We start from the raw sequence: 23,776 nt of genomic DNA, 5'->3' as shown, positions 1-23,776 counted from the left end.
GCCCAGGACTGGCAAAAAAAAAAAAAAAAAAAAAAGTAGCAGAACTAAATAACTTTTTTACAAGTGTTGATATAGCTAATCAGATTGGGATTTCATGGTAAACCCCCCTGATAATTCTCCAGCATCCATTCTTTCCCCAGCAACGAAGAGCTTGGCACATGGCTACATAGGATAAAGGCTGATCTGTCTTGTGTGCAGCTGATTTCCAAAGAGTGTCTTTCCTCATCAGCAATACTGGAAATAAGGATACTATTCTAGGGATGGCAGACATGGACACTGGAAACCAAGGTGGTGCTAAGGGTCAAAGCGCCCACCACCACTATGCCAGAGAAACCTAATCATCTTATTTAATCCAATACCATTCTGGATCTCTAGAGAAGTGGACAAACCTTTATCCTAATAACTAATGCAAGTCTCCACTTACTCTGTGTGAGAAATTACTTTTCATTTGCTCCAAAGACTTGAAATCACATGCGCTTCAGCAGCAAAGTATGGCAATGAGAAGGAAACCATCATCAATGTGACTTACCAGGGAAGCAAAGCTACTGGTTGGAATGCTGGTCATAGAAACAGCCAAATAAAAGCACACTTTACACTTTAAAACCATGAAGCTTAGTAACTAAAAACAAGTATTTTTAACAGAAACTATACAAGTACTAACTGTAACAAGTACAAGTCTCTAAGTGACTTCACCATTTGACCCTACAGTAGTATTTCCCATAAACACTGGAGAACACAGTGAGAACTGCAATTATGAAATTAAATGATGAAGCTCATAAACTTGTAGCACATTTCTGTAGTATTTCTCTACTGATACATTAAGCAACTTAATTTCCTTCTTTATTCTGAAAATGACCTGTTACTGTCTTCCTTCAGTCCTTTCCTTCCTCTTCCCACCAGTTACAGGTTTACATGACAAACTTCTATACACCTTCAGCAAATAACCAACAGTCCTCAAAACACTCTTCACTGCAAGTCAGCTACCTAAAAATCAGCAGTAATCAATGCCCTTGGCAACAAGATAACTGCTGCTTCCACCAAGGTAGTCTAGAGTGTGACAAGCACTCACCCAGACTTTGTGGATGTGTGCTTGGTGTTCTAACCTGAACAGTTAGTTCTTCTTGTTTAATTTATATTGTTTTTTAAAAACACTGAAGATACATAAAAAAATCTCATCCCAACAGGAAATTCAAACTGCAATACTCTCAGCAGTGAAATTCTTCGTGTATATACAATTCATTGTAAATGAATCATTTGTTCTGCTGCAGAGATTCCCAAGTCAAAAGCTCCTTGAAGGCTTTCCTTTATTCATATCATTCAAGTGCTAGCACAATCTAGCACATGCTGTCTATTATATTATATACCCTATCATGAAATATGCATGTTCCTTCTATGTGTGTATACCAGGGCACACGTTATAAACAAGTTTTTAGGTAAGAACTTCTATTTGCATACCACTGTAGATATAAGCAAGAAAAATACCTGTACATCCACCTTTACTCTCACTTTATCTCAAAAAAGTCCTCATATAAAATGGTTGCTTTCCTTTTGCCAGTTTGAATAATTTTCATTGTTAATTCGCATTCGACCACTTAAGCCATACCTCCAGACACTTTTTGCTTTATTTTTTGGACAAAGTCTCACATTTCTGTACAGAACTGACCCCAGCATGATCCTCCTACCAGAACCTCCTGCCTACATAGCTGGGTCTACAGCTGTCTACCACTATTACCTGGCTTATTTGTTGAGACAGGAGGGGTCACACTACCTTTCTGCCAGTCTCGCCTCAAACTATGATCTTCCAATTCTCTGCCTAAGGAATAGCTGAGATTACAGAATGAAGCTACTGGCACCCAGCTTTGAATACCATTTTAACCTGAATGGAATAACAATTATTTGAACAAAACTATTAAAAATAAGTATTTCACCAGGCATGGGTGGCTCATACCTGCAATCCTAGCTATTCAAGAGGTTGAGAAAACTGAGGATCATGGTTCAAACCCAGCTCAAGGAGGAAAGCAAGGTGGTGCTAAAGCTCAAAGTGGCAGAGCACTAACCTTGAGCAGAGAAACTTAAGGACAGTGCCCAGAGCTTGAGTTCAAAGCCACATGACCAACAACAACAACAACAACGTCTTCCAAATTAAGGAGAATTAATGATCTTTTTCTCCTTAAACAAATGTAATCTCTTTTCTGAAGAGTACATCCCTAAAAATAATCATATTATCTATCTACTACTGCAAACCATGCAAAGTATAAGGAACAACCTGGAAAGCTCCAGATTTTTGAGCAAATTCTGTAAAATAGTTATACTTAAAGTCTGCTTTACAAAGAGATAACTGGTTAGCGTGATAAAAAAAATTCTGAATTACTTTTTCTCTTATGTGGAACTTTTCCATCCACAGTCCTTCAAACTTCAAACTACACTGCCAACCTTGCTATTTTAGTGTGCTTGGCTAGCTTTTCCATTATTTTAGGCAAATAATACTGTTTAAGAATAAAAGTGAATATTTCCAAATGAAAAAAATCTGTCTTTGCAAATACCAAAGTAAGATAAAAAGGGTATCATCATAAATGAAATCACAAACCTTCAGCCATCATATCTTCCATCTCTGTGTCAGATGAATTATCTGCATGCTTTGTATTGTTCTGTAGCTCTTGCTGAACACACACAGAATTCACCACCTGATTATCCAAAAGAGGTCGTTTTTTCACAGGTTGTTCTATTAGTAAAGATGAACGACTCACCTTTAAAAGAGAAAGAATAAGATAAAATAATCTCAGGACTACAAGCATGAGCCACCAGGGCCTGGCTTGAAGAATTTTTAAAAACCCAATTGAAGGCAGAAATTTAGAAAGAGAGAAAATCTATATGGTAATTATAAACCATCAACTGGATAAGTTCAAATGCATTATGGCATTATAAGTTAGTATTTTCTGCACTCAATTTAAAGTTCACCAAGCATCACATACAAAGAACACCATTTCCAAAACAATATTCTTTAGATGTGTTATTTCAATTTTCTTAAAAAAAAAAAGAGGCATGGAAGCAGGAGGATCATGAGTACAAAGCCAACCTGGACTATAAAGCAAGACTTTGTCTAAAGAAAGAAAAAGGGAGGGAGGGAGGGAGGGAGGGAGGGAGGGAGGGAGGGAGGGAGGGAGGGAGGGAGGGAGGGAGGAAGAGAAAGGTCTCCATGCTATATGGATAGCATATTATTCTAGGAATATATTTGGAAATATACAACATATATAGTTAAGTTCTATAGAATTAACTTTTAAAATAAAATTGCAAGCTTCTTAAGAGAACAATGATCATTTTTTTAAAAAAATACTGTCATGTAGACAATGCCAACATCACAAACGTGCTTCCTACTTACAGGGAATGGCTCCAACCCCTCCTGAATCACAAAGCCTTCAATAACATGGGTCAAGATCTGTGGTTTCACGATAGCCTGTGGAGGCTTGTTTTCTATGCTGGGGAGGCTGCTTGGCATCGATGTACTATTAGCCCTGGTGGCGGCCGCTGGAAGTAAGAGTGGAGGTGGAGGAACAGAAACATGGGAGGGATCCGATGGAGATTTAATTACTGAGGCACTGACTGATGCCACAGCAGGTAATTCCACTTGCTCTGAAAGAAAGTTGTTTTGATCTTTAGCATTTTGACCAAGCAAATATGAAAGAGTGTTAAAGAATAAACCCAAAGCCAGGCATCAATAGCCCATGCTTGTAATCCTAGCTACTCAGGAGGCTGAGATTTAAGGATCACCTGGGCAGGAAGGAAAGTCCATAGACTCTTACCTCAAATTAATTATCAAAAAGCTGAAGAGTGGTTAGAGCACTAGCCTTGAGCACAAAACCTTTGAGACTGCACCCATGCCCTAATTTCAAGCCCCATGACTAGCAAACGCATGCGCACATACACACACAAAACGGAATAAAACATGCATATTGGTGTTTTAAAAACTGGGGCTGGGGATATGGCCTAGTGGCAAGAGTGCTTGCCTCGTATACATGAGGCCCTGGGTTCAGAAAACGGCCAGAAGCAGCACTGTGGATCAAGTGGCAGAGTGCTAGCCTTGAGCAAAAAGAAGCCAGGGACAGTGCTCAGGCCCTGAGTCCAAGCCCCAGGACTGGCCAAAAAAAAACTGTTCCAAAAGCTGGGCACTGGTAGCTCACGCCAGTAATCCTAGCTACCCATGTGCTTGAGACCTCAAGATCACAGTTCAAAGCCAGTCCAAGCAGGGAAGTTCCCATAAGACTCCAATTAATCAAAGAAAAAGCCAGAGGTGGTGCTATAGCTCTAGTGGTAGAGTGCTAGCCTTGAGCAAAAGGAGCTCAGGGACAATACAATGTCCCTCCCAGAGTTCAAGCCTAGGGGGGGAACTGTTCCAAGAACTTTCTACTTATTATCCTACTTATTATCTCATCTAACCTGTACAATAACCTTAAAAAACTACTGTTGTCCCCATTTTATAGAAGAACAACTTGATCAGTCATCACTGAAACATGGGTAAAATAACTGCCCCCCCCATAAAACATGAAAATGTCTTAGAATATCAAGAATAATACAAAAAATGGCTTTTTAAAAGATATACAAATATTAAATTTCCTATGGTTCTATATCTTCATTCCACATGGTAAGAACAGATAGGCAAATACTACAGAAAGGGAAAAGGCTCATGAAATCTACAGAGTACGTAAGAATTTTAATGAATTACACAGGTTATCACCTTAATTTCAGGTAGTTAAGGTAATCCTCCAATCCTCACAAAAACATGTCTTTTGGCTTTTGTGCCTGGCCCTGGGTCTTGATCTCAGAACTCAGGGTGTGGGCTTTGTTCCTGAGTTCCTGTGCTCAAGACTACCACTCTACCACTTCAAGCCACAGCTCCATTTCTGGCTTTTTTGGTAGTTAACTGGGGATAAGAGTCTCATGGACTTTCCTGCCCCGGCTGGCTTTGAACTGTGATCCTCATATCTCAGCCTCCTAAGCAACTAGAATTACGGTGTGAGCCACCAGGGCCCAGCAAAAACATGTGCTTTTCATATTTAACTCTTTTCAACAGTGTAGCACTTTATCAACTGCAAGATGCTAAACTGAATCACAGTGATTCCTCTCCATCAAATTCTAAGAACCACATTAAGAGAGATCTAACGGCCTACAAGAAATGGGGACTTTACCTTCCCATTTAGTGTCACCAGCCCTTTGCTGCCTGTATTACAGTACAAAAAAAAAAAAAAAAAAAAAAAAAAAAAAAAAAAAAAAAAAAAAAAAAAAAACAGGTTGTATCTAGGAATATCTGTGAGTACAGATGTTTGAGAAAAACAAAAGGATGTGTGCAAAGACAGTAACAACAATTACTAGATATTCGTATGCCGGGTACCATGTCCCATTGTCCTACATGTTGTAAGTCATTTGATCTTACAACTAGTCTATGGATAGACACTATTATTATCTCCATTTAGATAGGTTTAATTACTTGTTGTAATGGCACACAACAAACAAGCAGTGGACAGAGACACAGACCCAGGTGGTTTGGGTCTAGAAAGCAAGTTCTTAACTGCTGTCAATTCCTCTCCAACATAAGTATGAAAAGGACTGATACTGCCTAGCACAGATGTTCAAAACCTCATTACAAGAGGAAGAATAGGAAGCCTTAAAGAACAGAAGCTCAGCAAATAGAACAGTCTCATTTTCTGCACAAGACCTAGGAACTTTTCCTACCTCTTTGCATGGATGCTTTTAGTCTTAAAGATTTTTTGGGTAGAGGCATAACTTAAACAGTAGAATACTCATTTGAAGCCCTGACTTCAAATCTCAGTTCCACAAAGTAAATGAATAAATAAAATTATAGATTTACTAAAACCGAATCTTGGTTGGAAGTCTAGTTTTTCAAGGTAATTTCATAATTTAGTGAAGAATTATTCTAAAATCAGCCTGTACTTCCCTTCAGTGTGCTACTGACAAGTGATGAGTATGAAGTAAATTATAGAAAGATCAAAATGTCTACCTGGATTTGACAACTTAGCTAGAAAGGTGAGCTTAACAGAACCTCAAATTATATTCTGAGGAAATATGTAAAGATATTCATGTATTCCAAAAATGTTTGTATTTGGTGTCAGTACATTAGTAATACTTATACTGTAATTATAATCACACTGTAAATTTATTATTCAGTATAGCATGGATTTTGGCTTTTAAAACAAAATTTCAGAAATCTACAGAAACATAAATCCATTTTCAGTATAAATAAACCACAATATTTGATATTACTCTTAAAGATTTACTTAAATCAATCTTTTTTTATTATTATTGGTCACGGGAACTGTCCCTGAGCTCTTTTGCTCAAGGGTAATGCCCTAACACTTTGAGCCACAGCACCACTTCCAGTTTTCTGGTAGTTAATTGGAGGGTCTCATGTGAACTCCAAGAAAAGAAAGTAAGACACATTTTTTAAGTTGCCATAGTTGCTGACTGTGTTTTCTCTTCCTTTTGTCTTGTTTGTTAGTTTGTATTTGGGAGGGTAAGAGAGGGCACATAAAAGGTGGAACAAAGATGAATAATACATTAGTGATACTCATTAGACACTATCTGGAAAATGAACTGGAAATTTTGTGGGTTGGGACAGCAGGGAAAAGCCAGGAGAAAGCAACAGAAGATTCAAGAAGAACTGTACTCATGGGGCTGGGAATGTGGCCTAGTGGCAAGAGTGCTTGCCTCATATACATGAAGCCCTGGGTTCGAATCCTCAGCACCACATATATAGAAAAGGCCAGAAGTGGTGCTGTGGCTCAAGTGGCAGAGTAGCTAGCCTTGAGCAAAAAGAGCCAGGGACAGTGCTCAGGCCCTAAGTCCAAGCTCCACGACTGGCAAAGAAAAATTAAAAAAAAAAAAACAAAAAACTGTACTCATTACTTATTACCTAATTCATGTAACTAAAACCCCTCTGTACACCAACTCTACAATAACACTAATAAAAAAAAAGTCTCATGGTCTTTCCTGCCTGGGCTGGCTTTGAACTGTAATCCTCATATCTCAGCCTCCTGAGTAACTAGGATTATAGGCATGAGCAACCAGTACAGGCTTTAAATCAATCTTTTGAGATGCCATTTTGAATAAGCAAAGGCAATAATCTAGTCTAGTAGACAAATATAAACTAATAACAGTCTTAGTTTATCTAACTTTGTTGACTAAACATTTCCTCTTTCCAAGAAGGGGAAAAGGAAGGTTGATTTTCCTCGTCCATGCTTTCCAGAAAGTCACATTAGCAGTAAGGAATTAAGGAGGGGGAGGGTGTATAAAATGATGACTAAGCAAATCAAGAGCTGTTTTGCTATGAGACAGAGTCAGTACCTCATAGTTACAGTGGGGTTTCTTGGCTGAAAATGTTCATGGAGGCCATGAGACATTCAATATAACAGAATACTTACACAAAGGCGACACCAATATTGGTATTACTTAGATCACACAGATCAGTACACTTTCAATAAAGGGTATGTGTCCTCTGCTGCTATTCAATGTTTATGGATATTAACTAGCACAAAAGCAGCTTTTAAAGTATGAAACCTGTAAAAAAAACAGGCTGTTTCACCGCAATTTTGAGAAATGAGATATGACTTGAAATGCTTTTTTTTAATTTTTGGAAAGCATAATTCAAATCTTTAGGCAGAATCTTGGTTTACTCTAATTTTTAAGATAGAAGCACCTCAGCACATAAATCTCAATAAGCATATGAAAATGAGAATAGTAGAAATGGCATGACTTTTCATTCAAGTGGTTGGTACCCAGTTTATAAACTACTTATTTTCCTGCTAATAAAGAATTTTCCGAGCTGGGAATGTGGCTTACTGGTAGAGTGCTTGCATGAAGCCCTGGGTTCAATTCCTCAGTACCACATAAACAGAATAAGCCGGAAGTGGCATTGTGGCTAATGTGGCAGAGTGCTCTTGAGCAAAAGAAGCTGGGGGACAGTGCCCAGGCCCTGAGTTCAAGCCCCAGAGGACACGGACACACACACACACGCAGAATTTTCTAAGAAGGCAAGTAAATATTTGCTCTTTAGTAAAATTGTTCTTCATACATATTTATATTCTATTTTTCTCTGTGCTTTAGAGTAACACATTAGTTCAATAGCATCTCTAGTGGAAAAATATCTCCTATTATTAACATTATTAATTTCAACAATGTTCTGGCACTTCCTTACCCAACAAAGGATGTTCCGAAGTCAAATCCTCCCCTCTTCCCACAGTTATAGCTGCTGGAGACAAAGTGGGTGGTGGTGGGGTTCTGTCCATGCGGACACATTCATCCGATTCTTCAGGCATTTCTTCTTCACACATGTCTTCAACCTGGTAAACCTGCAATGACAAACAACATTGCCTTAAAACATCTCCAAAAGCACACATAAAGAAGTGTTCTTAATTTAAAAAAAAAATAAATTCTAAGTGTATTAAATTTAAAAACAAGGCAAAGGAGTATTCTGACACATTGAAAGATAAACTTTAAAGCCATCCAAATCTTTCATAATAACTGATAATATTTCACTGAAAGCAAGCTGGATCACTTTTTAGCCAAGAATTACTAAGGTTTCCAAGATAATGACTTTTTAATTTCTTGGGAACTATTTCTAAAAGAACTTATCTAACAAAATTGTTTTTTAAAGATTTTACTGTACACAAATAACTACTTCAAGAATCACACTACTGTTTCTATTAATTCCTAATAGAAAAATTTCTGTGAAAATTAAATTTTCATAAACTAAAATGGATACTAATAATTTTCACAGGCACATTAAGTTTTCAGAGTAATGTATAATAAAAAAATATTGTCAGAAGAAATAAATCATAAGCTCTCCTTTATTCTTATTATGAGTTCACAATTGGATTATGGAAACTAATATCTGAAAAGGAGATGTGCAATTATATTTTCCTTTCTGTTCAAATGAATCACTGATGTATGTAACTGAAAATATCTTTCTCTGAAACAACACACACATGCACATACTTCCAAAGCATTTAGATAAATGTTTTAGCTAATATCCCATATGAATGGGGAAGCCTTAAAAGTCTTTACCTTTTTGTTCAGCTTTATAATTAAGAGGGAAAGCTCTCTGAGAAGGAGCTATGCAACTAGAAATAACATTTCACTAGATTTAAGGCTTAATTTTCAAAGTACATTTGTAGGAAAGGTGTCTTGGAAAGGTGTCTTATCAATATCATTTTATTAATTATTTTTTACTTAGCCATTGCTTATGAAACAGGTTGCTAAAAACAAAGCCATAAAGCCATTCACTTCTTTTCTTTTACATACAAATCTTTAATGAAGTATAGGAAGATTATGAGTTTATGTTATTTAATTAACATTTCAACAAACCTTAACCAAGTTAAAAAAATCAACATTCATAAACTAACTTTAAGTGATATCTAATACTGTATTTTAATTTACTGAAAAAGTTTGATATTAGAAGTACATAAAATCATACAGGAAAGTAATATGAATTTCTGAATATGAAACCATATATAAAAAGACAGTATGAGGTTTTAGTTATAAAGGAAGAAATTAAAAGTTTTCTAGAAATCTTTCCAAATCCCTAAGAATAAAACATCTTTTTCTTTAAAAGTCTACTGTTACCAAATATAATATCCTAAACTGTAATCCAATCAACTAAGCAGGCAACATATTTAAAGCTATCTGCTCACAGCCCTGCAATTACAAAATTGTTTCACCCCAGAGACTTCTCTCCTGGTGTCTGGATCTCAGAACTGAAAGCAAGTTATTTGTTACTACATGGTGCAACAATGGTGGCTACTAGTATCTAGTCATGATAACAGTAATTTTTTAAATGGTTATAATGATCTCTACATGAAAAATCATCTGCAGGGCTGGGAATATGGCCTAGTGGCAAGAGAGCATGCCTCATATACATGAAGCCCTGGGTTCAATTCCCCAGTACCACATATATGGAAAACGTCCAGAAGTGGTGCTGTGGCTCAAGTGGCAGAGTGTTAGCCTTGAGCAAAAGGAAGCCAGGGACAGTGCTCAGGCCCTGAGTCCAAGGCCCAGGACTGGCCAAAAAAAAAAAAAAAAAATCATCTGCAAAAATATTTGGCAGTTGACAAACATCCATAGAACACTGTTAGTACACAGAAGCATCTATTCAGTGATTCATTTGCCTGAGTGTGGAGGAATCAATTCAGAATAAACAAATATGGCTTTATTAACTAGCTCAATTTATATAGCATTTCCTTTTGTAGATAATTAATCTTTATTCAAATATCTGCCACAGTATCTTTTAAAAAAATCAAACCAGGAGCTGGAAACATGGCCTAATGGCAAGAGTGCTTGCCTCCTATACATGAAGCCCTGGGTTCAATTCCCCAGCACCACATATATAGAAAAGGCCAGAGGTGGTGCTGTGGCTCAAGTGGTAGAGTGCTAGCCTTGAGCAAAAAGAAGCCAGGGACAGTGCTCAGGCCCTGAGTCCAAGCCCCAGGACTGGCCAAAAAAAAAAAAAAAAAATCAAACCATGATCGTGTATGGAATTCATTCTTTTTAAATAAAGTGTTTTCAAAAGATGGAAAGAACCATAATACAAATAGCATTTTTAAAAAATAACCCACTAAGGGATATTATGAAGTACTTTTCATACTTCCTAGTTAAGGCTAACTTATTCTTCCCATATTAAGGCAAAACAATTAAGTCAAAGACACCTGGCATGATCAGCACAAGAAATCTAGATGCAACAACTAAAATTCTGAAGAAAGTGAAGAGGTGGAAAGTTTACTCACAACATCATTATGAAATGTAAATCATAATTTCTGTTTAGCTCAGAACTATAACTACTCTAAAAATAACAAAGACTGCCAAACTTACCTCAATAAAGTCCATTATGCCCATGTCTCCCTTTCCTAAATAAACTGAGGAACATTTGTTTATTAGTTCTAAATTATCTACCCTCAACATAACTTATTTATTTAAATGTCAATAAAACTACAATTCTTTTATAAATGTAACTTTGAAATACATACTGATTTTACTTTGAGAATTCAGCATTATCTTTCAAAATTTCACATCTTTTAAGAAATGTGTCTCTACCTTTAATATTTGGAACAACCATTAAAGTATAATTTGTTTTTTTTTAAAAGCAGTTAGTCAAAGATAATAAAAGAAAAACATAGCAATTAAATAACCAGACCAGTTACTCAAGGAAAAGAAAGAAGCAAAGACAATAGGAAATCTGTGGCAAGCATAGTATCAAATAAGTTATAGCAAGAAAAGTTTTTAATACCTTAAGAAAAAGCCTTCCAAAAACAAGACACAACTTTATTTTGAGAAGAATTCTTACAAAGAGGAGGACAGAAAACCAACAAAACAGAACCGTAATATTTAGGGGCTTTAATTTTAATTTTAAAGTGTTTGATATTTCTATCCAAATATACTTTCCCAGTATCTCTTCACATTAAAAAAAATTAGAAAACATAAGGAACATAGAAAAGGTTTATTTCTCATTTGTTGGAATCAAATAACTTAACTAGGGAGAAAATTAAATTTAAATTAAATTTGATTTCTTTGAAAATGCTACACGCTTCCAAAAATATAGTTTTATTTTTGTCTTAACTCTGCCAATAATACCAAAGATTGAACCTAGAGCTATGCATGCTAAAAAAGAATAACAGTAATTAAAGGGCAAATTTGTTTCTAGAAGTGCTGTTTTTGTCCAAGTTCTAGCTCTAAAAATGGAAGGGGAAATGGGATTCAATCTCTTTTTTGCTTCTGTTTTTTTCTGTTAGTGTTTTTCAACAAGACAATATCTTTTACTATCATAGCCCAGCCTGGCCTCAAACTTGCCATCTTCCTGCTTCAGTCTCCCAAGTGCTGGGATTACAGGTGTGTAACCACCAGGTCCAGCTAAAATTTAATCTCTTTATGCTTAGTAAGATTACTCAGAATGACAAGAATAAAGTATCTATAAATGTGCATCCTGAGATCCAAAGTATTCCAAAAGCACTGAAACTCCTTTAGCTAAAAGTTACTAGTTTCTAAGTGATAAAATTTCTTCAGTGAGGTTTGATTTTTAAAATCTCCTTTTAGGAAGATTCTTCTTAGAAATTATTATTTTGATTATTCTGATAAAACATTTTCAGATCTTACAATCAATTTTATTCAAAATTAGGTTATAAATCTTAAATTCTTTTAGATAATATTTAAAATAAATTACAAGATTATTTTCCTTTCTAGGTAGCATATCATTTTTAGAAGTTTACTCTGATGAGTTTCGTTCATAATTCCCACTGTTTAACTTTTTCCATTAACAGTATTAAAGTCATTAGTGAAATTTTGTGCTTAAGTGATGTTTATATATATGACTAAGAAATAGGAAGTATATATACTTTTCTTAGTACAAACTTTTAAAAAATGACTTAATATTTTTGCAAAGTTGGACTTTCCTAGAACAAATTATTTTTACAAGATCTTAATTATAAAAGGTATAAAAATAAAAAGTACATCTTACAAGCATACCTCTTCCACCTTGAAACAAAAGCCCTTTGAAGCCCAGGACTTCAGAATGCACACCACCAAAAGCTTAGCTAGATAAACCATACGTTTAAGAACACACAAGCCAACAGAAGGGATCTATGAAGGATAATCACCTTAAGAGAAAAAACTTTGTGCAGATGACACTGGTTCAAATGCATTCCCTTGGGGAAAAAAAATCAACTCTGTAAAGATAGCAGATGGATTTGTTTAAATAGTAATAAAATTAACGAGGGACTTTAACCATCACAAATTATCAAGCATGCAACCATTCTACAACAAATAATGGCCTTTTTTGTTTTAGCCCATACAGCATGTTTGTCAGAATACTGACATATGGAAAACCCAAATATTTTAAATTCACAGGCATTTAGAGTTAGCAATATAACACAATATGGGAGAAAACAGTTTTTACTTTCAGTTCAGCAAGAAAGTCAAAGAGCTTCCAAGGGCTTACCACTGGTGGATCAACAGGTGCTGGTGGTTGTACTTGTAGATTTACCGCAACAGTCTGGGGAGGAGGAAGAGTCTGAAATGGCAACTGGACCAAAGCCTCTGCAGCCGGAAGTTCCTCTTCTGACACCAAAGCATTCTGCACCAAAACCTGGCCCTGGGACAGAATTTCAGGCTGCACTTGTAAAGATTGCATAGACTGCAAGGGCAGTGGTGGAATCTGAGCTGGAGGAGATGCTGACATCTGTGGTGGGGTTGCAATTGGAATTGGAGAGGACTGAAGGGCTGAATATTGCTGGTGTGATGCTGGAGACACAATCTGCTGACCAGGGGACACCAAGGCAGACTGCTGAACTGGACCAATGTGTACAACAGGGGAAGCTGAAAGTGGAAGATGGGATGGAAGATTCAGCTGTGTTGTTGGTGGCACCTGATTAGTAGTGGACTGCTGCAAATTTGGCCCTGGCTGAAGAGCTGATGACACAAGAGGGTGTGGCTGCATAAGTGCTTGTGGATGGATAATTATAGTAGGAGACTGACTCGGTGAATGAGGTGGTGGAGGAGACACCACTACAGACTGCTGGGCTGACTGTGACTGATTGGGAGATACATTTAAAGGAGGGGGGTGGCTCTGAATTGGTGAACAATGTTGTGACTGGGTATTACTGGAAGCTGGAGGAAGGCCGTGGTTTGGGAGTGGTATACAGTGCTGGGATGGGGGTGGATCTTGAGTTGGATTCTGAAGGGTGATTGGCTGAATTTGCTGCTGTTGCTGTTGCAATATCAGCTGATGATGGGAAACCTTGGGAGGTGGTGAATGAAGAGGAATCTGTTGATGTTTTATTAGAGAATGAGGCTGAATTGGAGAATATGAAGCTGTGAGAGAGAGAAAATGACAATTAGTATTGATTTCAAAAATATAGAAAGTACTAAATAAATGTAAAGAAAAGTTTTCACATCAGGTCATAATCACTAGTATTCTATTACAAATCTTTTAGATAAAGATTTGAAATTTCATAACCAAAAAAATAAACTTGGATGAAATAACCTGTGTTACAAAAATATCCAAAAGAAAACTACCTACAAAAATCTATTCATGGGCTAAGAATGTGGCTTAGTGGTAGAGTCCTTGCCTAGCATGCATGATGCCTGGGTTCAAGTCCTCAATACTACATAAACAGAGTAAGTCAGAAGTGACACTGTGGCTCAAGTGGTAGAGTGCTAGCCTTGAGCAAAAGAAACTCAGGGACAGTGCCCAGGGGCTGAGTTCAAGCCCCAGGACTGGCCCAAATGTGTGTGTGTGTGTGTGTGTGTGTGTGTGTGTGTGTGTGTGTGTGTGTGTTTTCATAAATCTGAATGTGTACCTAAGTTATTGGTTATTGTTAATAAATTTTATAGGTTTCCAGAAGAGTTTGTAGCATTTCTTCCTAGAATGAAAAGGGAAGTATCCTTAATGAAGCAGTATGTATATATAAAAATAACTTCAAAATCATAAAAAGTTATTACTAAAATTCATAAAATAAAGATCTCATCCTACCTATGTCAAAACATGCTTCTAACAAAAAGTCAAGGCAATTAGCTAAAGATTCCCAAATGAGTTTCTAAATTTGTGTCAGGTAGTCTTATTATTTGACTAGAATGAGAAAGTGCTTTGTATATAAAATTTTATTCAATGAAGCAAAACACAGGTGTGACTCTCATGGGGCTGGAACTCTGGGTCTGGGCACTGTCCCTGAGCTCGTCAGCTCAAGGCTAGCACTCTACCACTTGAGCCACAGTGCCACTTCCGGTTTTCAGATGGTTAAATGGAGATAAACAGTCTCACGGACTTTTGTGTCCAGGCTGGCTTTGAACCATGATCCTCAGATCTCAGCCTCCTGAATAGCTAGGATTACAGGCATGAGCCAACGGCACCCTATGAGGTGTGAATCTTATAGTAATTAAATAATCACTACAACTAAGAACTGAAATTTAAGGGCCATTCCAAATCTAGGAGATTGGTTTTACTTGCAAAAATGAGGCAATCAGAAGCCATACCAGCTAAATAAAGATCCTGTTTACCTCTCTCACCTCAAAAATCCCACAAGTAATATTAGATCTGCTCCACAGGAGCCACTAACAACAGGGATAAATATAAAAAATTATCATAATCAAGTTGTAAGTAGCTAGCAGTGGCTCACACCTATAAATCCTAGCCACTAGGAAGGCTGAAACTGGGAGGGTCATGGCTTGTGTCCACCAGACTATCTCAACCAACTGCAAATCTGTCATCCCAGCTACATGTGAAGCACATGCAAAATCCTATCTGGAAAATAATGAAAACAAAAAGGACTAGGAACTGGGCTCAAGTGGTAGACTGCCTGCCAGCAACTATAAAGTGCCAAGGTCAAACCCCACTACCAAAAAAAGGCAAACAAATGCTGTGAGTTGCTCTCCTATCACTAGGCCTCCTCTAGAGACTAGCTCACATGTTTATAGAGGGAGATGCTAGTGAAATCTTCCTTATCTGAAATTGGAACCTGGGTTATTAATCAGTTGATAAAGTAGCACACTGCTTATACTATAAGTAGAAAATTACACATAAAAGCTGGGTACTGGTAATTAATGTGTGTAATCATAGCCACTCAGGAGCATCAGAGATACTACATAGCATTTGAGTGCATGCTTAGCATGCACAAGGCCTAGGGTTGAACCTCCACCTTTGCTAAAACAAAAAGGAAATTAGATCTGAAATTTTATCTTAAAAAATAATTTTCAGGGCTGGGAATATGGCCTAGTGGTAGAGTGCTTGCCTCGTATAACTGAAGTTCTGGGTTCGATTCCTCAGCACCACATATATAGAAAAAGCTGGAAGTGGTGCTGTGGCTCAAGTGGTAGAGTGCTAGCCTTGAGCAAAAAGAAGCCAGGGACAGTGCTCAGGCCCTGAGTTCAAGTCCCAGGACTGGCAAAAAAAAATAATAATAATTTTCAGACTAACACATCAAACAAAGACTGTCAACCCTTTAAATGTGATTATGTGCAGACTATGCTATATAGCATTCAAAAAACAAGAATTAACAAAATCTTAAATTTCCATAGTGCCTGCCTCCAAAGGGCTCAAATGGTTTTCACATCATTTGTTCATACTTATAAAGTATCTGAGTTAAAGATGGGACTATGAAGATATTTGAAGACCTCTGTACAAGAAACTATCCCTATTTGCAGATGACACAATCTTACACCTCAAGGACCCAAAAATCTTCACTCCCAAACTCCTAGAACTAATATATCATTCTGGCAAAGTAGCAGGATACAAAATCAATCCACAAAAATCATTAGCCTTTCTGTACACTAATAATGTACAAGCAGAAAAGGAAATCATGAAAACAACCCCATTTGCAATAGCTAAAAAAAGAATAAAATATCTAGGAATTAACCTAACCAAAGATGTAGATCTATTTAGTGAAAAAACATAAAAATCTAAAGAGCGAAATCAAAGAGGACACCAGGAAATGGAAAGACCTTCCATGCTCATGAATAGGTAGAATCATCATGAAAATGGCCATACTGCCAAACATGATATACAAATTCAACACAATCCCCATCAAGGTCTGAGGATATGGCCTAGTGGCAACAGTGCTCGCCTCCTATACATGAGGTCCTGGGTTCAATTCCCCAGCACCACATATACAGAAAATGGCCAGAAGTGGCGCTGTGGCTCAAGTGGCAGAGTGCTAGCCTTGAGCAAAAAGAAGCCAGGGACAGTGCCCAGGCCCTGAGTCCAAAGCCCAGGACTGGCCAAAAACAAACAAACAATCCCCATCAAAATCCCAGTGTCATTCTTTACTGAAATAGAGAAAACAATCCAAAAATTCATATGGAACAACAAAAGACCTAGAATAGCCAAAACAACACTAGGCAAAAGAAGCAGCGCAGGAAGTATCACAATACCAGATTTCAAGCACTTCTACAGAGCCATAATAACAAAAACAGCTTGGTACTGGCACAAAAACAGACCTGAAGATCAAGGTAATAGACTAGAAGACCCAGAAATAAAACCACATACTTACAGCCAGCTGATATTTGAAAAGGAACCAAAGACATACAATGGAAAAAGCATAGCCTTTTCAACTATTGGTGCTGGGAAAACTGGACAGCCACGTGCAGAAAACTCAAAGTAGATCCCAGCCTGTCACCATGCACTACCATTAACTCAAAATGTATTAAAGGCCTCAATCTGACCCCAAACTCTGAAAGTAGGAGAAACATTAGAACTTACAGGCACAGGCAGGATCTTCCTGAGCAAAGTTCCAGGGGGCACAACAGGTTGCAAAGAGACTTGACAAATGGGATACAATAAAATAAAAAGTTTCTGCACAAGTAGAGACATTGCTACTAAACTAGAAAGACAGCCAACCAATTGCAAAAAGATCTTTACCAGCAATGCAACAGACAAAGGCCTGATATCCATCATATACAGACAGCTCAAGAAACTAATCCCTCCCAAACCTAGTAAACCAATCACTAAATGGGCAAGGGAGCTAAAGAGAGACTTCACAGAAGAAATAAAAATGGCAAAGAAACATATGAGGAAATGTTCAGCATCCCTGGAAGTAAAGGAAATGCAAATAAAAACAACCCTGTGACACCACCTTACCCCAGTAAGAATGGCCTGTACGCTGAACTCAGGCAACAACAAATGCTGGAGGAAGTGCAGAGAAAGAGGAACCCTACTGCACTGCTGGTAGGAATGTAAACTAGTACAACCACTCTGGAGAGCAGTCTGGAGATTCCTCAAAAAACTAAAAACATAGACATACCCTATGACCCAGCCATGCTGCTCCTAGGCATATACTCTGAGCAATAGGACCCAGGATACCATAAAGACACTTGCACATCCATGTTCACTGCTGCACTGTTCACAACAGCCAAGGTATGGAAACAACTCAGATATCTCACTACAGATGAATGAACCCCAAAAATGTGCTACCTATATACAATGGAATTCTACACAGCTATTAGAAATGATAAAATAATGGCATTCACTGGGAAATGGACAGGACTGGAACAAATCATGTTGAGCAAGACAAGCCAAGAAAAGAAAGAAAAACGGTACATGGTCTTCCTGATATGTGGATGTTAAAATCAACTTGCAAAGAGACATGACAAAGCAAACAGGCCCCAAGATACCAATACACAGTGAGACAAAAAAAGGACAGTCTTGGGAGAAATGCAACAAAAAGTAAGACCCAAGCACTACTTCATATGTACCTAAAATAATACACAGACTGAAAAGAACTCCAAAGATAGGGAAACAAAAGACTCTTCTTAATTAGTCTTATATAGTATTTAGAGGACCCTATGTCCTTTACCTCACATATGGTGTATACACATGCACATCTGAGGGAAGCTGGGAGGAGGGCACACAATGAGTGGAAAGTGAATGAAAAAAAAATACAGCAGAGGGAGCCCAACAGCTGCAATGCACATTGATAAAAGTGAACTAAGCAGCTGAAGGGAAGCAGGTGGGGGCAGGGGAGGGAACAGATTATATTAAGCAAAAGGGAAGAAATATGGCTTAGTGGTAAAGTGCTTGCCTAGCATGCATGAAGCCTGGATTCGATTCCTCAGCACCACATAAGCAGAAAAAGCAGGAAGTGGCCCTGAGGCTCAAGTGGCAGTGTGCTAGCCTTGAGCAAAAAGAAGCCAGGGACAGTGCTCAGTCCTTGAGTCCCAAGCCCCAGCAATGGGAGGAGGAGGAAGGAGGAGGAGGAGGAGGAAGGAGGAGGAGGAAGGAGGAGGAAGGAGGAGGAAGGAGGAGGAGGAGGAGGAGGAGGAGGAGGAGGAGGAGGAGGAGGAGGAGGAGGAGAGGAAGGAGGAGGAGGAGGAGAGGAAGGAGGAGGAGAAGAGGAAGGAGGAGGAGGAGGAGGAAGAAGAGGGAGGAGGAGGAGGAGGAAGAAGAGGGAGGAGGAGGAGGAGGAAGAAGAGGGAGGAGGAGGAGGAAGAAGAGGGAGGAGGAGGAGGAGGAAGAAAGAGGAGGAGGAGGAGGAGGAAGAAGGAGAAGGAGGAGGAGGAGGAGGAGGAGGAGGAAGAAGAAGAAGAAGAAAGAAGAAGAAGGAAGAAGGAGAAGAAGGAAGGAGGAAGAAGAAGGAGGAGGAGGAAGAAGAAGACAGAGGAGGAGGAGGAGGAAGAAGAAGGAGAAGGAGGAGGAGGAGGAGGAGGAGGAGGAGGAGGAGGAGGAGGAGGAGGAGGAGGAGGAGGAGGAAGAAGAAGAAGAAGAAGAAGAAGAAGAAGAAGAAGAAGAAGAAGAAGAAAGAAGAAGAAGAAGAAGAAGAAGAAGAGGAAGAGGAAGAAGAGGAAGAGGAAGAAGAAGAGGAAGAAGAAGGAGAGAAGAAGAAGAAGAGGAAGAGGAAGAAGAGGAAGAGGAAGAAGAGGAAGAGGAAGAAGAAGAAGAGGAAGAGGAAGAAGAGGAAAAGGAAGAGGAAGAAGAGGAAGAGGAAGAAGAGGAAGAAGAAGAAGAAGAAGAAGAAGAAGAAGAAGAAGAAGAAGAAGAAGAAGAAGAAGAAGAAGAAGAAATGTATATATCACCTGACCTGAAAGAAATTGTTTTATTGTTAATGTTCATTGAGTTCATAAGCATTGTAGACTAGAATAACAATGTCTATCATTGGGAAGGTTAAAAAAATGAGGAAGGGATAACAAGTAGGACAAGAAATGTACTCACTACCTTAAATATGTACCTGTAACCCCTCTGTACATCATCTTGACAAAGAAAAAGCCCTAGAACTATAGAGAATCATGCCCATTAGTTAATTTCTCTGATTTTAATACTTTATTATTTCCTTATATTTGATGAATTGATGATTGGCACCATTTCTCATGTTATTTACATATGACTTCATTCAATAGTTACTACAACCGTATGAGGTAGAAATAGTAATTAATTACATTAACCCAATGCAATGTATTACTGAGTAATTAAATGACTTCTTTGAATTCCTGTGACTATACGGGGCAACCCTGAGCCTAAATGAACCCATAACCCTGAGTGGCATGGGCTGTTATATGAACTGTTTATGCCTCTCCCCCCAAAATCTTATATTAAAATCTTATGTTAAAGCTCTTACCTTAGTTGTCACTGTGTTTGCAGATGTAATCTCTAGGGAATTAATTTAGGCTAAATGTGGTAATAAAGAGTAATGGGGGCAGGCGGGGGCTGGGAATGTGGCTAAGTGGTACAGTGCTCGCCTTGCCTACATGAAGCCCTGGGTTCGATTCCTCAGTACCACATAAAGAGAAAAAGCTGAAAGTGGCGCTGTGGCTCAAGTGGCAGAGTGCTAGCCTTGAGCAAAAAGAAGCCAGGGACAGTGCTCATGCTTGAGTACTGGGACTGGCATACACACACAAAAAAAAACGATGCTGCAATAACTACTAAACAAGTTAAAAAGATGGGAGTGATAACATAAGCAAATGGCTGACTACAAGTAAGAGAGCAAATAGAGCTGGGCACAATGGTTGCTTGCCTATAATCCCAGCACTCTGAAGGCTTACCAGCCTACGTTACATGAGACCTTGAGGAAGCAGATAACAATTTTTTAGAAATAAAGAAAGGTCAATCCTGAGAAATTCTGAGATGAACATAAGAGACCATAAAGAAGCTCACTCTGGATGACTATAACATTTTTAGCATAAGAACCACGAAGTACAATCAACTACAAAGGAGAGCCACAGGTAGGCTTCAAAGATGGATGAGGATGAAAGTGACTTGTCTTGATTCCCTTCTTCCTCATATGAAATTAAAGACAGGGGAAAAAAGCAACATATTAAGGAATATAATTTTACTTATTTTGCATAATCCTCAATCTTGGAAAAGTGACAGGTTATTCCATTAATGACATTAAGCAAAATAATATACTTGCCTTTTTACAAGCTTTCAAGTTTATCCCACTGAAGCATATTAAATAACTATAGGCAAATTGTTTTTAAAAGCTAAAAGATTGTGATGATACACTGAAAACCCAGCAAAAGTGTTAATCAAATGTAAATTACCAAAAACAATATAATTTGTTTTAGCTACTGAGATTCGATTGATTTGTTTATTCTGCCATACTAGGAATTGAACTCAAGGCTTTGCACTTGCTAGGCAGATGTTCTACCAACACTTGATGCCTCCAGCTCTGAAAACTTCTATATAGTAAGATGCTTTTAAAATTGTTTTCAAATGTCATTCTTTTCGTTTTGCTCTATCTACTAAAAAACATGAATAATGCAACAAAAATTTTATCCCACCTGGCGCTATTAGCTGGTGAATACTTGATGTCCGAGTGACAGCTGTGCTTCGTGATTCCAGACTTGAACTTTCTCCTTTCTTGTTACTTTCTGGAGAAGGATCTCGTTGGCTGATTTTAGAACTGGTCACTGTTGTTTTGTTATGACAAATTGTCAATGATTGAGTTTGACTAGTGCTTTTCGGTGGACCATTCTGTGAGCTAGACAATACACCCAACTTCTGGCTGCGTAATGTTAAATTTTGAACCTAAGAACCACATAACAAGAAAATAAAGATGAAAACAGAATGTAACGGATATGGAAATCACTACAATTATAAGAATATGACAACACATTAATATACTTTTCACATAGAAGTTCAAGTACTTCAAACAAGAGATTGATCCTGAAGGAATGGAGAATTATTCTAAGTAATTTTATCTTAACTATTGCATGGCCTTTTTCTGTAAATGCAGGGGATAGGGATAGGATAGTGGCAAAGGAAGAAGAAATGGGAAAGGAGAAAAGAGAGAAGGAAAGATGAATCATTTAGAACTAAGTGAAACAGAATGAATGAATGTATGTAGAGAAAAAGAAGAGAGGGAGAGGAAGAGAGAGACAAAGCCAGAGGGAAAAGAAAGCAGAAGAGATAAATGAAAGAAAGGACAGATACAGATAATTATGAATATGAAGTAAGTATGCTGCAATATGCACATTAAATGTGACCAGCTCTAACTATAGAGATGAGAACACTAACCTTGCTGTATTTTTAAAAAGCATTTTCAGAAAACTTTCAAAATTCTGTTGTTACTGAACACTTATTCCCTTTAAGAACTTTCATGAAATAAAAGGGTTAGTGAATAGCCCTGAAATGAGTTTGTATCTTAGTCCTGTCTATAACTGAGGTTACTCTAAATATTCTACAAGTAGAAAATTACAAGAATTATCCCAAACTCTCAACCAAGATTCCTAACATTTCTAAACATTAAAGAAAAAAAAAATTCCTCACCAAAAGTTGCCTTTCACTTCTTGCCTATCTAGAATTGACATCAAATAGATTTTTGTGCTAGATTTTGTGACCCTGGGAGAGAAAGTCAAATAAATGAGACTCTAAAGTGACTAAGTGCTTTATAAAAGTTCTTCAGTTTCATTTATGTTCTCTCTACATTACTGGCTGATGCTCAAAGCCTATACGGTCCCAATCCACTGTCAAAAGCAGTGCTCAGTCAAAAGAAAGTACTAAGTAAATATTCTTATCAGGCAAACTGAAGTATTAACCAGTTTTGATATAAAATGTCAGCCTAAAATGCTTGTGCATTGAAGGCTTGATACTTGGTGAAGAAGTGTTTAGATCATGAATGCTCTATCTTCAATGGTCTCATTTCATTGCTAGATCTAAAGTTTGAATAGACTATTGGGATGTGGTAGGACTTCTATGGAAGGTGAGGCACGGATGGAATAAATGAATCATGGGGGCATGTTTTTGAGGGGTGCTCTGGAACTCTAATCCCTTCCTCTGATACTCTGCTTCCTTCTGCCATGAAGAGAGAGACTCTACCCCACCACATCCTTCTTACCCTAATACACTGCCTCACCCTAGTCCAGAATCAAGATCCAGCCCACCATTAAATCTCTAAAACTATGAGCCAAACTAATTTATTCCTCCTCTTAAACTGTTTCACTCGGGTACTTGTCACAGTGACTAAAAAAGAACTAACTAATAACAGAAAATAAATACCAGAGAAGAGAGATCATTACTGTGACTAAATATTTTTCTTTTTTGCTTTTGGGTTTTGTGGGGGTTTTTTGGGGGGGAGGGGGAAGAGTGTTCATGGGCCTTGAATGCTAGGCCTGGGGACTGTCCCTGAGCTTTTGTGCTCAAGGCTAGCACTCAACCACTTGGCCACAGTTTCATTTTCAGTTTTCTGTGGTTAACTTTCCTGCCTGGGCTGGCTTCAAATGGTGATCCTCAGATCTCAAACTCTTGAGTAGCTAGGATTACAAGTGTGAGCCACCAGCACCCAGCCTATCTGTGGTTTTTAAGCCTTTGTAAGACTTACATTAGGAAACTGGAAATTTAGGTATACAGGTTAGAGAACCCTAGAATGCTATAAGCAGAGCTTAATGAGTGATTGTGGAGAGAGCTTAGAAAATAAGAATGTTGATATGAACGGGAGCAAACTTCATAGACTCATGAAATTTCAGATAGAAAAAAAATAAAAAGGATTCTATTAGGTGTCAGACTACAGGGTATGCACATCATACTGTGGCAAAGAACGTGTCTACATTTTGTCCATGTCTGAGACTTTGTGGGAGACTGACTTTAAACATGATAATCTGGCAGAGGAAATCTCACAGGCAGCTCAGCATTCATGCTAGGACATGGATATTGCCAGCAGGTTTTAATCAGTTACAGAGAGACTTGGGAGTAAAGAGCGGAGTAGGAATAGGTATAAAACTTGTAGCTAGGGCTGGGGATATGGCCTAGTGGCAAGAGCGCTTGCCTCGTATACATGAAGCCCTCGGTTGGATTCCCCAG

The 23,776-nt window shown here is 38.0% G+C and overlaps 1 protein-coding gene across 6 annotated transcripts in view; it reads right to left on the bottom strand.

Moving 5' to 3' along the window:
• The window catches only part of Phc3 (polyhomeotic homolog 3), a 63,174-nt gene that overhangs the window by 13,875 nt on the left and 25,523 nt on the right, over positions 1-23,776 (bottom strand). For 4 of the 6 annotated variants that reach the window (XM_048347138.1, XM_048347142.1, XM_048347140.1 and 1 more), the window contains exons 7-12: positions 21,259-21,505; positions 12,995-13,866; positions 12,654-12,701; positions 8,207-8,360; positions 3,380-3,630; positions 2,588-2,747 (exon numbers count right to left, since the gene is read on the bottom strand). In XM_048347138.1, the coding sequence (XP_048203095.1) occupies positions 2,588-2,747; positions 3,380-3,630; positions 8,207-8,360; positions 12,654-12,701; positions 12,995-13,866; positions 21,259-21,505 (1,732 nt within the window). The remainder of the gene's footprint in view (positions 1-2,587; positions 2,748-3,379; positions 3,631-8,206; positions 8,361-12,653; positions 12,702-12,994; positions 13,867-21,258; positions 21,506-23,776) is intronic. The other 2 variants (XM_048347141.1, XM_048347143.1) reach the window with 1 other exon arrangement.

Source organism: Perognathus longimembris, chromosome 5, assembly GCF_023159225.1.
Source record: "Perognathus longimembris pacificus isolate PPM17 chromosome 5, ASM2315922v1, whole genome shotgun sequence".
Classification (NCBI taxonomy): domain Eukaryota; kingdom Metazoa; phylum Chordata; class Mammalia; order Rodentia; family Heteromyidae; genus Perognathus; species Perognathus longimembris.
Note: the sequence above shows the minus strand (reverse complement) of the source record. Positions and strands in the feature narration are given on the sequence as shown.